This window comes from Belonocnema kinseyi, chromosome 9 (assembly GCF_010883055.1).
Source record: "Belonocnema kinseyi isolate 2016_QV_RU_SX_M_011 chromosome 9, B_treatae_v1, whole genome shotgun sequence".
NCBI classification, from domain to species: domain Eukaryota; kingdom Metazoa; phylum Arthropoda; class Insecta; order Hymenoptera; family Cynipidae; genus Belonocnema; species Belonocnema kinseyi.
Window position 1 is genome coordinate 126316167 of NC_046665.1, and position 19918 is coordinate 126336084.

Genomic DNA, 19918 nt, shown 5'->3' on the forward strand with positions numbered 1-19918 from the left:
TCTAGTCGGGAGTGGTGCTGACTGAAAACAGATGATTTGGAGCGATTCGCGCGCCATCTGTTGGTCATTCTAAGGACTTATTGAACTACCCTCGTAGGTAAGTGAACTGTATAGGTGAAAATGAACATTTTTGTTAAAAATTTAATTGTTTTGTGGAAAATACGTATTTTTTGTTTGTAAAAAATTCCTTTGTATTTTAATATATGTTATATAGTTAAATATATTTTAACTGAAAAATAATATTTTGGTTTGAAATATGTTTTTTTTTCTAAATTAAGTTTTTTAATTGAAAACTTAACTGTTCCAGTTTTTTTTCGTTAAAAATTAATTTTATAACTGAAAGTTTAACTGTTCTATTATTCGTTGGAAGCTGATCGTTTTATAGTTGGAAATTCATATTTTATGAGTTAAAATTTAAATATTTTGTAAAAAAAATTCGGGATTTTGGCTTGAAAATTCAAAAATTTGGTTGAATTTTGTTTTCTATTGATAAAAAATTTTAATAAAATAGTTAAATTTTTTATCAAAGTAATGTATTTTTAACTAAAATGATGAATCTTCTATTTAAAAAATAAATTTTTAACAAAGTTGTTCATCTTTCGACTCAATATTTGAATTTTCTACCAAAGTGTTCATCCTTTGTCTTTTAGTGTTTCACAGGAGTCAAAATATCTTACGTAAGAAATGATTTTGGCTATTATGACTATATTTTGACATTGATTTATGCACGTTCCCTAAAAAGGGCAGGAAATGGTCTGAAATTAAAAAATCAGCCTTCCCTGCTGAAATAAGAAAGATGGAAAAAGATATAAATTAGGGAATATAAAAAAAAAGAAAGAACTGTTCAATGTCTCTCAATTGGTCACTTTGCATCGCTAAAACGCTATCTTTTCCTATACCAAATCTCAATCATTTTCTATCCCTTTCTCTACTTTTATTTCATTTTGTATTTTTTAAAATTTTTTCTACCATTTAGCTTATCTATCTGTTACGAATTTCAATCTTTTTCAATCTTTCGTAACCGAGAACCCTTATCTTTTTTTACTTCATTCCTTCTCTCTAATATAAATATTAATCTTTGCCTATCTTTTTTTCTATCTTCCGCGATTGAGCACTCTTATTATTTTCCATCTCTTAAAATTGGGGAATCCACTAAAAACTCGGAGCATTTATCAAAGAAATTAATTTGACGTTGACCAGGTATTAGAAAGATACATACTTCAAATTTATTTTTATAGATGATTTTTTCGAACTTAGCAAAACGGTTTTCCGGGCCTCTATACTAATAGGCCCAATAGATTGAATTAAATTGTTGATTAGTTTTACCATCAGGCACATAGCGGAAAAACCTTCAAGTTGAAGTGGATAGATAAATGATAGGATGAGATAGAGAAGAGAAGATTGAGAAAGATAGACAAAAACTTAGATTGAAAAAGAGACAAAAAGATAGACGTTGACAGATCCAGTCATAGGATGAGATAGAGAAGAGGGTATTACCAAAGATAGAAATAAACTTAGATTAAAGAATAGATAGAAAAAGATCAGAGTCGATAGGGGTACGATAGGATGAGATAGAGAAGAATAGATTGAAAAAGATAGATGGAAAATTAAATTAACCGAGAGACAAGAAAAATTTTGACGTGGACAGATGAAATATAGGATGAAATAGAGAAGAGGTTATTGAAAAAGATAGATGTGGATAGATAAAGGGTAGGATTAGATAACGAAAAAAATATTGGAAAAGATAGACGGGAATTTAGATTAAGATAAATATAGAAAAATATTGACATGGATAGATGAAGGATTGGATGAGGTAGAGAAGAAAAGATTAAAAGAGATACAAGGGGAGTTTTTATTGACAGAGAGATAGTAGAAGATTGACGAAAATAGACTAAGTATAGGGTGTTACAGAGAAGAGGGCCTTGATAAAGATAAACGGCTATTTAGATTGGCAGGCAGGTAGTAAGAGATTTACGTGAATAGGTGAGATTTAGAAGAGGAAATTTAGATTGAAAATTAGATAGTAAAAGGGAAGAGGGTATTGAAAAAGATAGACGTGAATTTAGAAGATGAAATTAAAAAAGATGCATGGAAAATTTAATTATCACAGAGACAGAAAAATATTGACGTAGATAGATAAAATATAGGATGAGATAGAGAATAGGGTTTTGAAAAAGATGGACATTTAAATACGTAGGATAGGATGAGATAAAGAAAGGGAGATTTAAATTCATGAACGGGACTTTAGGTTGCCAAAGAAGTAGAAAAATATTGACATGAATAGATAAAGAATTGAATGAGATAGAGAAGATAGAGGTGGATAGAATAAGTATAGGATGAAACAGAGAATAGGGTATTGATAAAGATAGATGGAAATTTAGATTGACAGACAGGTATTAAAGGTTTACCTAAGGATAAGGTGATGAGGATAACCTAAGGATAGGGTGAAATATAGAATAGGGGGTTGAAAAGGATAGAAATGAATTCAGATTAAAAAAGGAATAGAAAAAGATAGAGGCTGATAGACGTGAATAGAATTTAGGTTTAACAAAGACACAGGAAAAGATAAACGTTGATAGATGTAGGATGCGGTGAAATAGAAAAGAGTAGATTAAAAAAGATAAACGGGAATTTAGATTGACAGAGAGAAAGTAAAAGATCGACGTGGATAGATGAAGGATAGGGTGAGATATAGAAGAAGAGATCGAAAGAGATATACGTGAATTTAGATTAGAAAAGAGAAAGAAAAGATAGACGTTGATAGACGTATAGGATAGGATAAGATTAAAAAATAGATAAAAAAGGATAAACGTTGATATAGATGATTCATACAATGCGATAAAGAAGAGGATATTGATAAAGATAGATGGGAATTTAGAATGCCAGAAAGATAGAAAAAGATTAACGTGGATAGAGAAAGTATAGGGTGAGATAGAGAAGAGAGCATTAAAGAATATAAACGTGAATTTCGATTGACAAAGAGATACAAAAAAGATAGACTTTAATAGATGTAGTGTATGATGAAATAGAGAAGAGGGGATTAAAAAAGGTAGACGGAAAATAAATTTTACAGAGAGATTGCAAAAGATGCACGTAGATAGATAAAGGATAAGGTATGTTATAGAAGAGGGGATTGAAAAAGATAGATCTGAATTCAGATTAACAAAAAGATAGAAAAAGATCGATGATGATATACGTAGGATAGAATGAGATAAAGAAGAACAGAGTGAAAAAGTTAGATGGAACTTTAGACTGTCGAGAGATTGGAAGAGATAGATAAGAGAATATTAAAAAAGATAAACATGAACTCAGACTAACAAAGATATAGAAAAAGTTAGATGATGATAGAGGTAGGGTAGGATGAGATCAAGAAGGGCAAACTGAAAAAGATAAACGTAAATTTAGATTGTCGAGAGTTAGCAAAATATGTACGTGGATAGATAAAGAATAGGATGAGATAGAGGAGAAAGGATTGAAAAAATATACATGAATCCAGATTGAGAAAGAGGTAGAAAAAGATAGACATTGATATATGTAGGAAAAGTAAAGGATGAGATAGAAAAGAGGAGATTGAAAAGGATAGACATGAATTCAGATTAAAAAAGAGATATGAAAAGATTTACGTGGATAGATAAAGGATTGGATGAGATAGATAAGAGGAAATTAAAAAAGATAGACATGAATTCAGATCAACAAATATATAGAAAAAGATAAGGCGGAAGTTTAGAATGACAAAGAGATAGAAAAAGATTAACGTTGATAGATAAAGGATAGAATGTGATAAAAAATAGGGTATTGAAAAAGATAGACGTGAATTTAGATTGACATAGAGATATAATGGGATATATTTTCTCTATCTCATTCTATCATAAAGATTCGAAATCATTCAAAAAGATTGGATACCTATATTTTGACTTCCAGTAGGACCTTCCATTTTTAAGCACAGAGAATCGCTGAATTAATTTTTTGTTTGTTTTATAAAAACTCTTTTCGAATGAAGCGAAAAAATGCGAAACAAGTGAATAAAGACTAGAAAATGATTATTTTTGTAAACGTACGACTGGGCACAACTGCCATGGCGATTCCGCAAATAATTTCCAAAGATCCCACGACCCTCCTGTACCACTTGCTCGGAACCTTGAAGTCCAGGGTGCTCGCAAGAGGAAAAACCTTGGCATATTTGACGTACTCTTTTCTCTGAAAAAAAAGGATAGGAAAAGCAGTTTTCAATGAAATTATGCCTAGACAACAAATCGACTTAATTGGCCATTTCCCAAGTACTCAGCTGCCACTGTACTCGACTGTGGCAATGGGCCACCAAAATAGCTGGTGCGACGGAGAAACTTCAGAATTTGTCTGACATTCATTTTATATACATAACACAATGTCGAATAAAATTTCATTTACGAGTTTCTAAAAGCCAAGCAATTTCTCTCTAACAAAAACAAACAAATATGACAGCTGCGTCGAATGTTTGATAAATAATGTATAATTAATATTTTGAGCTTTCAATTGCTAAACGAGGGATAGTTTAGCAGTTCGCGAAAATATTTATATTTACGTATTGAGATCTTGAAACGTAGGATTTATTATTAGAAACAAGAATTTTTATTTACTGCTGAAAAATATGTTCTAAAAGCGTATTTACGTATTTTCCCCCTTAAATTTGAAAAATCTCTGAAAATTTAAAATAGAGCATTTTGACCCAATTTAAAAGAGATGATGATTTCAGTTTCAAATATTTCGTAAACGATGTATTTAGTAATTTTGTAAATTTGAAGGACATTGTCGAGATCATAAACATTTGCATAGAGGTTACAGACTTCACATGCTAAATTAATTAATAGTTAACTAATAAATTAATAAATTGTTTTAAATAAAATTAATATTTATAATATATTAAATACAATTATAATTGCTTTAAGTTGATCCCTTAACCAAAAATATGTATCTTCAACAAACAAAAAATAAATTGGTAACAAAGTAGTTCAACTCTTAACCAAGCTTCAACCAAAAAATGGATTCTGAAAAAAACGTGTAATAGTTGATATTAAAAAAAATTAATTACAAATAAAAAAAGGGTTGAATTTAATTTTTTTAAATCGAATTTTCAACAACATACTTGAATCCTCACCTATAAAATATATTAAGTTTCCACCAGAAACTTAATATTTAATATTTTAACCAAAAAATAGTTTTACTTTCAATAAAAAACGTTTGAATTCATCCAAAAGAATATGAATTTGCAACAAAATAATTGATATTTCAACCAAACATTTATATTTTAAGGTTGGAAATTCAACTATTTTTTCCAAGAATAATCGTAAATTTAGCTTAAGAATGTAATAATTTGGTTGAAAAATAATCAATTTTGTTGAAAAGTCGTTTTTTTTATTAATTTAAATATTTTTTTATTTCAAATTTAAATAATTTTTGGTTATTTTGGTTATTTTATAACTTCAATTAATTGTTCAAGTTTTTGAAAAAAATTCTTCTTTATAGGTTACTACTCAAAATTTCGTTAAAAAGTTAGTCTTTTGAGCTTGCAAACTTATTCTGTTGTTGTTAATGATTCATCGGATTAGTTGAAAATAATCCCTTTGTTTGAAAATATACTGATTATGTTGAAAATTTTGCTCTTTGGGTTAAAAATTCAACTATTTAGTTGAAAATTAACTTTTTCGTTGATAATTCATATTTTCGGGTTGAAAATTCAACTGCTTTTTTCAGAAAATTCGGAATTATTGCTTTGAAAATTCAACAGTTTGTTTGGAAATTCAACTATTTTGTTAAAATGTCTTTTTTATGAACTTAAATTCTTTTTTATTCAAAATTATAATATTTTTGGTTGAAATATTAAATATTATATTTTTGGTTCAGGATTAATATTTTTTTTATTGAAAATTGAACGATTTTGTTGAAAATTAGACTTTCTTGGATGAATTCAATTAACTGGTTTAAGTGTTGAGAGAAATTCTTCCTTTTTGGTTAATACTTAACATTTTTGTAGAAAAATCGACATTTCAGCTTGAGAATTCATTTTTTTTAAGATTAATCATTTTATCTGAAAATCATCGCTTGGGTTAAAAATTTAACCAATATGCTGAAAATTCGTCTTTTTGGATTGAAAACTGAACTATTTAATTAAAAATTATCTTTTTTGCTGACAATTCATATTTTTGAGTTAAAAGTTTAACAGTTTATCAAAAGAAAATTTGGAATTTTTGACTTGGAAATTCAACAGTTTGGTTGAAAAATAAACTCTTTTGCTGAAAAGTCTTCCTTTGTTGATGAGTTCAAATTTTTTTTTTAAATGAAAATAGTTTTTGGTTAAAATATCAATCGTACATTTTTGATTGAGTATTCATTTTTTTCAATTGAAATTTCAAATATTTTGTTGAAAATTAGACTTTATTGGAAGAATGGAATTAATTGTTTAAAATCTTGAAAAAAAAATTTCTTTTTTGGTTATTGCTCAACATTTTTGTAAAAAATTCGTCTTTTCGGCTTGATTTTTTTTGTTTTGAAAATTCATCATTTTAATTGAAAATCATGTTTTTGGATGAAAATGTGATTTTGATGTAAAAAAATTCGTCTTTTTGTACTGAAAATTCAATTATTTAGCAAGAAATTAAATTTGTTGCTGATTATTAATAAAAATTGTATTTTTTTATGAATTCAACTATTTTTGATTTAAAATAAAAATATTTCATAGTTAAAATATCACGACTCACGTTGAGGATTTATTGTTCATTCAATTAAAGAAATTTAAAAATAATCATTTTAAATAATCAAATCAATGTGCAAAAATCCTGAAAATAAAACCAAGAATCCAACGACCAAAATTTTGACAAACACCATAAAATGTTCCCATTGAAATTTGAAAAAGATAACAGTTTTTTCCAAAAAAAGAAAAGGAAAAATTATCCCTTTTAGAAAAAAATGAAAAAAGAGGAATATTACATTTTTATCTGGTTATCTCTTTCAAATGTCAATGGGAACATTTTATGGAGGTTGTACAAATTTGGTCGTTGGATTCTTGGTTTTATTTTCAGGATTACTGCAAATTATTTTTCATTGTTGAAACTACTATTAATTGATTGTCAATTTAATTATTTTGTTACAAAATCAACAAATTTGTTAAAGATTCTTCGTTTGGGGATAAACATTGAAAATTCATTTCTTTGGTTGTGTTTTTTGCTTGAAAATTCAACTACTTAGATAAAAATTAATCTTTTTTTTATAAATTATATCTTAGGGTTGAAAGTTTAACTGCTTTTTTTCAGAAAATTTGGAATTTTTGACTTGAAAATTCAACAGTTTGGCTGAAAAGTATTTTGTTGATGAATTCTACTATTTTTTATTTAAGATGAAAATATTTTTTGTTTAAAATATTAAATGTTACATTTTTGGTTGAGGATTCATATTTTTTTATTAAAAACTCAACTATTATTGTGAAAATGTCTCTTTTTTTATTGAAATCTGAACTATTTTGTTGATAAATTCAACTATTTTTTATTAAAAACGAAAATCTTTTTTTGTTAAAATATCAAATATTAAATTTTTGGTTGAGAATTCATTTTTTTAATGGAAAACTCAACTATAATGTTGCAAAATTCTCTTTTTGGATTGAAAACTAAACTAATTAGTTAAAAATTAACTTTTTCGTTGGTAATTCATATTTTAATGTTCCAAATTCAACTCTTTTTTTCTTCCGAAAATTCGCAATTTTGGTTCGAAAACTCAACAGTTGGTTGAAAAATCAACTACAGTGAAACTTTACGATAGCGCCGATTTTGGGGCTGAGGGTGGGTGGGAACTACCTCATTAAAGCCCGCTCCACTTCTATTTGTTCACGGCGGAGTGCTCGCCTGAGTGACAACCGTAGATCCCGTGCACCCCGCGCAGCTCCCGCTACACCTACATGCGGCGCGGCGTCAATTCCTGGAAAGGCTATAGAAGGGAGGGCTATTGAAGGATTTCACTGTATTTTGTAGAAAGGTCGTATTTTTTTGATGAACTTAAACTTGTTTTGATTTGAAATTAAAATATTTCTTAGCTAAAATATCGAATCTTAAATTTGTGATTAAGAATTCATTTCCTTCGTTTGCAAATTCATCTACATATTTTGTAACAAATTTATTTATTTTGGGTTGAAGATTCATTTAAGTTAAAAATTCGTCTTTTCTCGTAGTAAATTAATATTCTAGTTTTCTTTTTTTTAATTAGTTTCTACAGAGGTAATTGGATTTTTCAAAAGAATCTCAGCTTGAGAAGCTTTTTTGTTAATAGTTCCAAACAGTAACTCGTAAAATCAGAAAATCATTAACGTCGGTCAAGTTGAATTGGCAGAAGGCTTACAGACTTCTTGGAAGGCGTTCATTCAGTTCAAGGTGGTTAATTTTCAGTTTAACGTAGTTTAGTTGTCAACTCGTCATTCCTAAGGTGTCACGCGACATGGCAAGATATTGCTTTTGCTCTACTCTACTATATTTCATAAATTAAGTTGTAACTTTCCTTCAACGGGGTTGTAGCTATTATTCATTTACTGTTCATATTTTATTATCTCTCCGAGTCTATAGGTCTTCGACTGACACAAAATGAACAAATCTATTTTACTCCCATAGTAAAGAAGAGGCTAAAGAGGAGAGACAAAACGACCAAAAAATGTTTTCAAATAAAAATTGAGTTTAATTGAGAAAGTAAATAGTGATCTAATATAAGGAATCAAATTTGAAAACCAAAAATCAACAAAATAAATAAATTAAAAGAATTTATGTTGGATATGGACGCATGACGCAACCTGATGCAACTGGCGCGCTGAGAGTGCGACTCTCGTGCTGTTAGTCACGCTTGACAAAAAACCACTTCTCACTTGATCCCGCGGTTCCCCTCATCATCCGATTGGTGAGGACAGAGATTCTAAGAACTCAAAAATCCAGCTTACGGAAATCCAGGTTCCAGTGCAATTGAACTTTGGACGCTTTGGGGCTGTGCGTAAATTACGTAAAGTTTTGTTTTATCGAATTTTGAACTACTTGCGCCTCTTCGTTGGGGCCTGTAAGTCTCCCCCCCCCCCCCCCCCCCCCCCCCCATATTATACGTAATTTTTTGTCCTCTTAATTTTTTCATGAATTCAATTATTACTGATGAATTAGCAAAATAGTTCAACTCGATATTATTACCAAAAATATTTTTCAGTCAAGAGAGACAATAAATTTCATTCAAAATTTTGAATTTTTCATGCCAAAAAGATGATTTTTCTACAAAATACTTCAATTTTCTTCAAAGAAGAAGAATTTTCAATCGAGAAGATGAATTTTTAAGCAGGGACAATAATTTTCTAATAAAAAAGATGAATTCTCAACAAAATACATACATTTTTAACCAAATAGTTAAAATTTCAAATAAGGAGATTAATCTTTTACCAACAAGATTAATTTTTCAGAAATTCGATAAATTTTCAACCAAAATGTTAATTTTTGAAACCAAAAAAGATCATTTATTAACTGAAAATAAATAGTTAAATTTTCATTTTAAAAAATGTTTTTGTTACAAAACAGTTGGATTTTGTACCAAATTGTTTTAATGAATTTCTACAAATAAGTTGAATTTTTAATCAAGTAATAAGATTTTCACATAAAAATATAATTTTTAACAACTAAAAATATATTTTAATCAAACTAATTAAAGTTTCAACCAAACAGGTGAATTCTAAACTAAAATCGTGAAGTAATGAAATTAAATAAATTACAAAACAATAATAATAAATAAATAAAGAATAAATCTTCTAAATCAAGCAACAAAAATTTTAAGGAAGCCATTCGACGATGTTTTTACAAAAAACTTGAATTTTCAAACAAACAATTACATCTTCAATCGAAAAGATGAGGTTCCTACCAAGAAGATTAATTTTTTCACAAAAAAGATACATTCTACAAAAACATAAATTTTTAACCAATAAGTTAAATTTTCAACCAAGGAGATTAATTTACTACAAAAAAAAACGAATTTTCAATAAATTACATCTATTTTTTATCAAATATTTGATTTTTGCAACTAAAAAGTTCAATTATGTAACAAAAATGGTTTTTTTTATTTTCATTAATTTTCAAAAAAATAGGTGAATACTTAAACTAAAAATATCAATTTTCAACCAACGAGATGAACTCTCAACTAAAATCTCAAATAAATGAAATTAAATAAATCTTCTACGTCATGAAACAAAAAAAATCAAGAATCCAGTTCTACAGAACAATTGCATTTTTAAATAAACAATTACATTTTCAATCCAAAAGATGAATTTCAAACCAAGGAGATTACTTTTCTACCATAAAAACGAATTTTTAATAGATTTCATCGTTTTTTAACCAAATAGTTGAGTTTCGAAACTAAATGATTTATTATTTAACAAAAATGGAATGTTTAATTTTTATACAAAAAATGTTGTCTACAAAACTGTTAAATTTTATACACAAAAGTTAAATTTTCTACAAAACAGTTGAATTTTCTTCCAAATCGTTAAATTTCCAAAACAGAAGATGAAATTTTTAAAAACAACGTTGAATTTGCAATCACACAGTAGAATTTTCCACTAACACAAAAAATTTTCAAGAAAAAAATAATAATTTTTAAGAATGCAGTTCAATATTCAACCAAACCGATGAATTTTCAATCTGTAAATATTTTTATTTAAAAAAAAGAATATTTTAATTAAACCAAAAAAGATGATTTTTATCAATATTATTTATTTATTAAGAATACAATAATTAAATATTTTATTTTTTAAAAATTTTTTAATGTTTAAAGTTTCTAAAATTATGGGTACGGCTGAAAAATTCCGAAAAATAAAATTCCGGACATTGTAAAATTCCCAAGTAATAAAATAATGAATTATAAAATTCCCGAGTAATAAAATAATAAATTAAAAAATTCCCGAAATGGAAAATTCCTGAATAAAAAAATTCCCTAGAATTTTAATACTGCCGAATTTGAAAATTTCCGCATAATGTAATTAATTCTTGAATTTGACAATTCCCGTATAATAACATTCCCGAACAGATTAGATTATTACCGAATTTTTTAATTTCCGCGTAATAAAATTCCCGAAAGTTTTTAATATTGCCGAATTTCTAAATTTCCGCATAATAAGATTCCTGAATTGGAGAATTCCCTCATAATAACATTTTTAAATTAGAAAACTCCCCAATAACAAAATTCTCGACTGTTCATAATATTGTCGAATTTTAAAATTTCGGAATAATAAAATTGCCGAAGGTTTTAAGATTGCCGAATTTGGAAATATACGCATAATAGAATTCCTGAATTTGAAAATTACCGCATAATAAAATTCCGAAATTTATCAATTATCGCGTAATAAAATTCCCGACTGTTTATAATATTGCCGAATATCGAAATTGCCTAATAATAAAATTCCCGAGAGTTTATAATATTGCCGAACTCAAAAATGCCAGTATAATAAAATTTCCTAATTGGATAATTCCGGAATGTTTTTAATATTGCCGAATTTGAAAATTTCCGCATTATAAAATTCCTGAATAGGAAAATTTCCGAATTTAAACATTCCCGTGAGTTTATAATATTGGCGAATTTTAAAATTCCTGAGAGTTTCAAATATTCCCGAATTTGAATATTCCTGCATAATAAAATCCCCGAATAAGAAAATTCCCGAACAGATTCGATTTTTACTGAATTTAAAAATTCCCGAATTGGAAAATTCCCACATTATAAAATTCCCGATGTGGAAAATTCCCCACTGTTCATAATATTTCCGAATTTAAAAATTCCGGAATAATAAAATTCCTGAAAGTTTTTAAGATTGCCGAAGTTGAAAATTTTCACATAATAAAATTCCTGAATTGGAAATTGATCGCATAATAAAATTACAAAATTTAAAAATTAGCGTGTAATAAAATTCCCGACAGTTTATAATATTGCCGAATCTCAAAATTTGTCGAATAATAAAATTTCCGAGAGTTTATAATATTGTTGAATTTGAAAATCCCAGTATAATAAAATTTTCGAATTGGATAATTCCCAAATAATAAAATTCCCGAAATTTTTTAATATAGCCGAATTTTTAAATTTCCGCATACTAAAATTCCCAAATTTTTAAATTCCTGTGAGTTTATAATATTGGCGAATTTTAAAATTCCTGAGAGTTTCAAATATTCTCGAATTTGAACATTCCTGCATAATAAAATCCCCGAATAATAGAATTCCCGAACAGATTCGATTTTTACCGAATTTTAAAATTCCCACATTATAAAATTCCCAAAGTGGAAAATTCCCCACTGTTTATAACATTACCGAATTTTAAAATTCCGGAATAATGAGATTCCTGAAAGTTTTTAAGATTGCCGAAGCTGAAAATTTTCGCATAATAAAATTCCTGAATTGGAAAATGCCCGCATAATAAAATTATAAAATTTAAAAATTAGCGTGTAATAAAATTCCCGACAGTTTATAATATTGCCGAATCTCAAAATTCCCGTATAATAAAATTTCCGAGAGTTTATAATATTGCTGAATTTGAAAATTCCAGTATAATAAAGTTTCCGAATTGGATAATTCCCGAATAATAAAATTCCCGAAAGTTTTTAGTATTACCGAATTTTAAAATTTCTGCTTAATAAAATTCCCAAATCTTAAAATTCCCGTGAGTTTATAATATTGCCGAGTTAAAACATTCCCGCATAATAAATTCCCGAATTCGAAAATTCCCTTATAATAAAATTCTTGAATTGAAAAATTTCCGAATGATAAAATTCTTAACTGTTTATAATATTACCGAATTTTAAAATTCCCATAAGCTTATAGTCTTGTGAAATTTTAAAATTCCCGGGAGTTTATAATATTCCCGAATTAAAAAAATCTTGCATGATGAAATTCCTGAATTGGACAATTTCCGCATAATAAAATTCCTGATTTGGAAAATCCCCTCATAATAAAATTCTTGAATTGAAAAATTTCCGAATAATAAAATTCCCAATAGTTTATAATATTGCCGAATTTTAAAATGACTGTGAATTTATAATATTGTCGAATTTAAAAATTCCCGACAGTTTATAATATTCCCGAATTTAAAAATTCCCGAGAGATTATAATATTCACGAATTTGAAAATTCCTGATTTGGACAATTCCCGCATAATAAAATTCCCGAATTGGAAGATTCCAGAACGGATAAGATTATTACCGGATTTTAAAATTCCAGCATAACAAAATTCCCGAATTGGAAAATTCCTTAATTGGAAAATTCTCAACTGTTTATTATATTGCCAAACTTTAAATTTCCCATGAGTTTATAGTATTGCCGAATTTTTAAATTCCCGAGAGTATATAATATTCCCGAATTTGAAAATTCCTGCATAATGAAATTCCTGAATTGGACAATTTCCGCATCATAAAATTCCCAATTTGGAAAATTCCCGCATAATAAAATTCTTGAATTGAAAAATTTCGAAATAAAAAATCCGCAACTACTTATAATATTGCCGAAGTTTAAAATTACTGTGAGTTTATAATATTGCTGAATTAAAAAATACCCGAGAGTTTATAATATTCCCGAATTTAAAAATTCCCGAGAGTTTATAATATTCCCGAATTTGAAAATTCCTAATTTGGACAATTGCGCATAATAAAATTCTCGATCAGATTAGATTATTCCCGAATTTTTAAATTCCCGACAGTTCATAATATTGCCGAATTCTATAGAAAGTTTAGAATATTGCCGAATTTGAAAAATTTTCGGATAATAAAATTTCTGATTTGGAAAATTCCCTGATAATAAAATTTCCCAATGTTTATAATATTGCCAAATTTCAAAATTCCCGAAAGCTTTTGATATTTTGGAATTTGAATATTCCAGAATAATAAAATTCCTGAAAAGAAAACTCTCGAATTATAACATTCCGGAATTTAAACAATTTTTCTATTTTAAAAATTAATTAAATTAGATATTATATCTATTTTTTTATTTATAAAATAATTAATTGTTTATATTAGGTGATTTTATAATTGGGAAATTTTCTAGTTCGGATACTTTATTATTTGGGATTTTTCAAATTCGATAATATTATGAACTGTTCCGAAATTTTATTATTCGAGAATTTGTTTTATTTTTCGGAAATTTTCAGCCGCCCCAGATTATTATTTAATTTAAAATAGCAATAATTAAAAAACATTTTTCTGGGTAAAAATTTTTTTTCAATTATTGTCATGTTAAATTAATATTTAATTATTCTATTTTTAATCCATAAATAATATTTATGAACAAAATATCTTCACTTGTTGAAATCAGAGATTTTTATATTTCGGGTACTTTATAATTCCGCAATTTTCTTTGAGGAATTTTATTATTTGGTAATTTTTCAATTCAGGAATTTTAAATTATCGGGAATTTTATTTTTCAGAGTTTTCCAGTTGTCCCGTCTAGTTTAGTACTGTCGCCCTTCAAATATAAGCGCATCCCGTGAATGTGCAATTTCGTACAAATAGAATCCGCGTATGTTCTAAAACTGTTGTAAACGACTTTAATTTCGTCTCTCTTGTCACCGCCACGTCCCACGCTGTCCTTACATAATATTTAAGAAGAGCTCAAAAAAAAAATCCCTCTGACGTCTCGAGTCCCAATTACATAACTCCCCTCTCACGTCAAAGTGCAACGTGGTTCTTACTCACCAGGTCTTTATGAAGGTCTTTACTGATGTGCGAGGTTAGTTTCATGGTCCCCACAAAAACAAAAAAAATGCCCAGCAGGACTGATAAGGATTTCAAGACAATCGAACCCATCTTCATAGGTTCCGCTCACTCAGTGAGTGTCCCAAAAGCTTCGGAACTTGTTCACAACGACACAATATTCACCACGAGAAATCAATTCGGATCGAAAGCCCAGCACTTCTGTTGCCTCGTTACAATTCCTCGGCGCGTAAGAATATTATTAGATTAGGAAAAAACGATTCGAGGGAAATCGATAGTCACCAACCACTTGTCCCTTTGCCCTTTTTTTCTTCCTCTTTCACGAGGGGGTTGTTTTTTGATTTTAGACTAGCATTTTGAAACCGGGGGGGAAATGGTGGAAAAATTGTCACTCAGTCGCTCGCGCTATTATTGATAACGTCCATGTTTCGACGACGTCGTCGTCGTCGTCGTCGTCGTCGTCGTCGTCGCGACAGCGCAAACCACGGGGACGCTCGGCGCCTTGTGACGTCAGTCAATCAGAGAAACACAGTGGAGCGACGCCGACGCCTCGAATGTGTGCCGTCGCACCCCCTACTATGGAGACGTGGAACTACCCTTTGGGAGTTCCCCTTCTTGGAAATCGTTACATTATTGGTGGGTTGGGACTGGAAAGCGCCCTAGGGCCTAGGGCCCCACAGAAGCACAGGAATACAATACTTTCGAGTCGAGAATAAAATAAGAATAGGGGCGATTCGTGAACGAATTTTAGGGGATGAGAACTTTCTTGTGAAATCCAGACCTAGGATTATCTATTTTTTCAGGGTGTTCACAAATTTTCCCCGGAGAAATATCCGGTTGCAAATATAAAATAGCCGTTAGCGGCCGTGCATAAATTATATAAATTTTATAGCTGGGGGGAGGGGTTAACAATTTTTGTACACTATTTTAAATGGGGTAGGTGGTCTAACCCATTTTTTTACGTAAGATCTCAAGTCTGTAAATCAGTAAACAGTAATTCAAAATATTTATTTATTATACATATAAATAATCTTTTTAAACAGTTATTTGTCAGTTATTATTTTCTTAGAACAATTTCCAGTATTTACTTACTCTTTATTGAAAATTCAAAATGGATGTTTATTAATTTGGGTTAAGAAGTCAGCTATTAAATTTCATGTTAAAATTAATCTTTTTTGGTTAAAAATGGTTTTATTTCGTTGGGAATTTAATTATTTTCTTTAAAATACAACAATTTGATTATAAAGTCTTTTTCGGTTGAAAATTCAACTGTTTTGCTGAACATTTCTTCTTTTAATTTGAACATGCATATTTTTTTGTAAAAATTGCATCCTTTTTGGTTAAAAATCAAAATATGTCGGTTGAAAATGAACTTCTTGTTGAAAATTCAGATTTTCCGAATGAAAATGTATCTTTTTTTTAATTTGTCTTTTTTGGTAAACAAATTTTTTTGTGGCTTTGTAAAAAATTCTCTTTACTGAATTAAAAATGTTTTTAATTTCAAACTAACTATTCCATTTTAATATTTTTTAGACTAAAAATTCAATTATTGGATTACGAAATATGCATTTTGTTAAAAATTCGTTTTTTCAGTAGAAAATCAATATTTTAAATAAAAAATTCAACTCTTTGTTTGGAAATTGATTTTTGTTTGTTAAAAACTCATATTCTCGGGTTAAAATTTCAACTTTTTTCAAGAAAATTCGTCTTTTTAGAATTCAATTTCAACACGTTGGTAAAAAATTCCGCTATTCGGGAAAAAATTTAATTTTTTAATGCACATTTACATTTTCGAAATGAAAATTGAACTTTGTGAAAAATTCGAATCACTGTTTCATTTTTGGTTAAAAGGTGATATTTTTTAGACTAAAAATTAAACTATTTGGTTGAAAATTCGTCTTTTTGTTGAAAAATTAGTTTTCTTTGTCTAAAAGTTATGCATTTAATTAAAAATTCGTCTTTCCTCCAGAAAATCAATTTTTTTGGTCAGAATTCGACTTTTTGGTAGAAAATTAACTTTCCTTCTGAAAATTTATATTTTCAGGTTCAAATTTTAATTAAAAATAAATAAAATTCGTCTTTTTCGCATGAAAATTTAACTATTTGGTCGAAAATTTGTTGTTGAAAATTCATATTTTTGATATGAAAATTCAACTGCCTTGTAAAAAGATCGCTTTTAAATAAAAAATTACTGTTTTTAATAGAAACTTAATTATTCAATTTTTTGTTAAAAAGCGATATTTTTTTTACTAAAAATTTAACTATTTAGTTGAAAGGTCGACTTTATCGGTGAAAAATCTTCGTTGCAAATTCAACTATGGGGTTAAAACTTTATGCATTTTGTTAAAAATTTGTCTTTTCTGTAGAAAATAATTTTTTTTGTTAAAAAACGCAATGAATTGGTTACAAACATTTGATTGCTCTTAAAAACGCAAATTCTCGGATTCAAATTTCAACTGTTTTAAAGAAAGTTCGTCCCTTTGGCATGAAATTCAACAATTTGTTCAAAAATTCTATTTTTCTTGTTGAAACTTCATATTTACGGGATGAAAATTCGATTGCTTTGTACAAAATTGTCTTGACTAAATCAAAAATGTTTTTCAAATAAAACTTAATTATTCCATTTATATAAATTTTTAGAAGAAAAATTTAACTGTTTGTTTGAAAATTCGTCTTTTTGGCATTAAAGTTCTACAATTTGGTAAAAGAAATCAACTTTTTGACCTAAAACTTAATTTTTGTTTGTTGAAAATTAATATTTTCGAGATGAAAATTTTACTTTGTGAAAAATTCGATTTTCTAAGTAAACAATGTTTTTCAATGCAAACTTAACTATTCCATTTTTTGTTGAAAATATTTTTTAAAATAAAAATTTAACTATTTAGTTGAAAAATCGTCTTTGCGGGTAAGAAATTTTGTTGGAAAAGTTCAACTGTGGGATTAAAAATGTAAGCAGTTTGTTAAAAATTCGTCTTTAATATAGAATATAAATTTTGTTCTTACAAAATGAAAGTGATTGGTTGAAAGTTAATTTGTTGTTGTAAAAAACTCATATTCTGGTGTTCAAATTTCAACTTTTTGGCATGAATTTCAACAATTTGTTCGAAAATGCAATTTTTTTGTAGAAAATTCACATTTTCAGGTTTAAATTTCGAATTACTTAATTAATTAATTTTCTTTGTTGATAATTTAACTGTTGGGTTAAAAATTTACATATTAGGTTGAAAATTTACATATTTTATTAAAATTCTATTTATTAAGTTAAAAAATTCTTCTTTCGAAATACAACTTGGTTCAAATTGGTTTTTCTTTTTTGTTTGAAAAAAAATATTTTTAGGTTGAAAATTAAACCTTTTTATTGAATTTTATTGCATCTTTTTTTTTGTCGAAAATTCATCATTCTGGATCGATAATTAAAAAATTGGATAAAAAGTTCAACTGCTTAGTAGAAAATTTGTTTTTCTTATTGGAATTTAAAATGTTTTAAATAAAAATTAATTTTTTGGTTCAATTATTTCGTTAAAACTTCAACTTTTATATTTTTTTGTCATTTGCTACTTCTTGATTGAAAATTCAACTATTGGGTTTAAAATGTATGCATTTTGTTGAAAATTCGTTTTTTTCTGAGTGGAAAATCAATATTTTTGTTAGTTTTAGTTTAAAATTAATTTTTCTAGTTTAAAAATGTTGGTACAAAATTAATCTTCATGATTAAAGATTTCCCTATTTAGTTAAAAATTGATTTATTCAGTTAAAACATTTTTCGTTATAAATACAACTGTTTGCTTGAAAATTTATGTCACCCGTTTTCTAGAAAGCTCGTATTTTTGGCTTGAAAATGCAAAAATTTAACAAAAGTTTTTTTCTTTCTTGGTTAAAAATTCGTTTTGTTTTTCTTTCAAGATCTACATCTTTTGGTAAAAAAGCTGATTTTTTATGTTCAAAATTGAACTATTTTGATGGAGAATTAATCTGATTTGGTTTAAATTTTGGGGTCGAAGGTTGAAAAAATTTCTAAAAAAAAAAAAAACATTTTTTTAATTGAAGCGTCATTTTGGTTAAAAATTTTTTTTTTAATCGTACTAGTTTGATAAAATTATTTTTTTCTTTTTTGTTCGAAAATTTCTTTCTGTAACTGAAAATTTAATTATTCAATTGTTTGTTGTTTTGTTAAAAATGTATATATTTGATCAAAAATTTATTTATTGAGTTAAAAAATTCTTCGTTCAAAATACAACTATATGCTTAAAAATGCATGTCACCTGTTTTCTATAAAGCTGGTTTTGTTGCTTGAAAATTCAACAATTTAACAAAAATCTTTTTCTTTCTTGTTCAAAATTAATTTTTTTTTCAAAATCTACGTCTTTTGGTAAAGAATCTAATTTTTTTAGATTCAAAATTAAAATATTTTGAAAGAGAATTAATCTGGTTTGTTTAAAATTTTGGGGTCGAAGGTTGAATTAATTTCTATAAAACAATTTTTTTAGTTGAAGATTCATTTTGGTTAAAAAATCTTTTTTTGTTTTGTTTAAAATTGTACTATTTTGTTGAGATTAGCTTTCCTTTAATGTTTGAAAATTTCTTTCTGTAACTGAAAAATTCAACTATTTCATTTTTTGCTAAAAAATTGATATTTTTCAGGTCAAAATTTAACTGTTTCTTTGAAAATTAATGTATTTTGTCAAAAATTTGTTTTCTAAAATATATACATTTTTTGTTGAAAACTAAAATCTTTTATTGAGAATTAAAATGTTTTTTAAAGTTATTTTTAGGTATAAGATTTATATTTTGGCAAAATTCATATCTTTGTTTGAAAATTGAATTGCTTTGATGTAAATTCTTTTTTTTTTTTGTAGAAAATTCGTCTTTCTGGCTCAAAAATTGTCAAAAAAGTCTTTGCTGAAAAACTTATTTTCTTAGTCGGAAAGTTATCCATTTTAATGAAAATTCGTCTTTTCTCCACAAAATCAATTTTTTGGTCAAAATTCGACTTTTTTCGTAGGAAATTAATTTTATTTCTTAAAACTTATATTTTCAGGTTTAAATTTCAACTTTTTTCAATAAAATTTGTCTTTTTGGCATGAACATTCAACTATTTGCTCGAAAATTATTGTTATTGTTGTTGAACTTTCATATTTTTTAGATGAAAATTCGACTGCTTTGCAAAAAGTTCGCTTTTAAATTAAAAAAGAGAGTTTT

General features: G+C 27.3%; 1 protein-coding gene across 1 annotated transcript in view; it reads right to left on the bottom strand.

Moving 5' to 3' along the window:
• Positions 1–15161, bottom strand: part of LOC117179778 (transmembrane protein 35A) — a 24092-nt gene extending 8931 nt beyond the window's left edge. Inside the window, exons 1-2 of the mRNA XM_033371878.1 lie at positions 14702–15161; positions 4059–4197 (exon numbers count right to left, since the gene is read on the bottom strand). Of these exons, the coding sequence (XP_033227769.1) occupies positions 4059–4197; positions 14702–14818 (256 nt within the window). The 5' untranslated portion in view covers positions 14819–15161. The remainder of the gene's footprint in view (positions 1–4058; positions 4198–14701) is intronic.
• Between the last annotated feature and the right edge of the window lie 4757 nt (positions 15162–19918).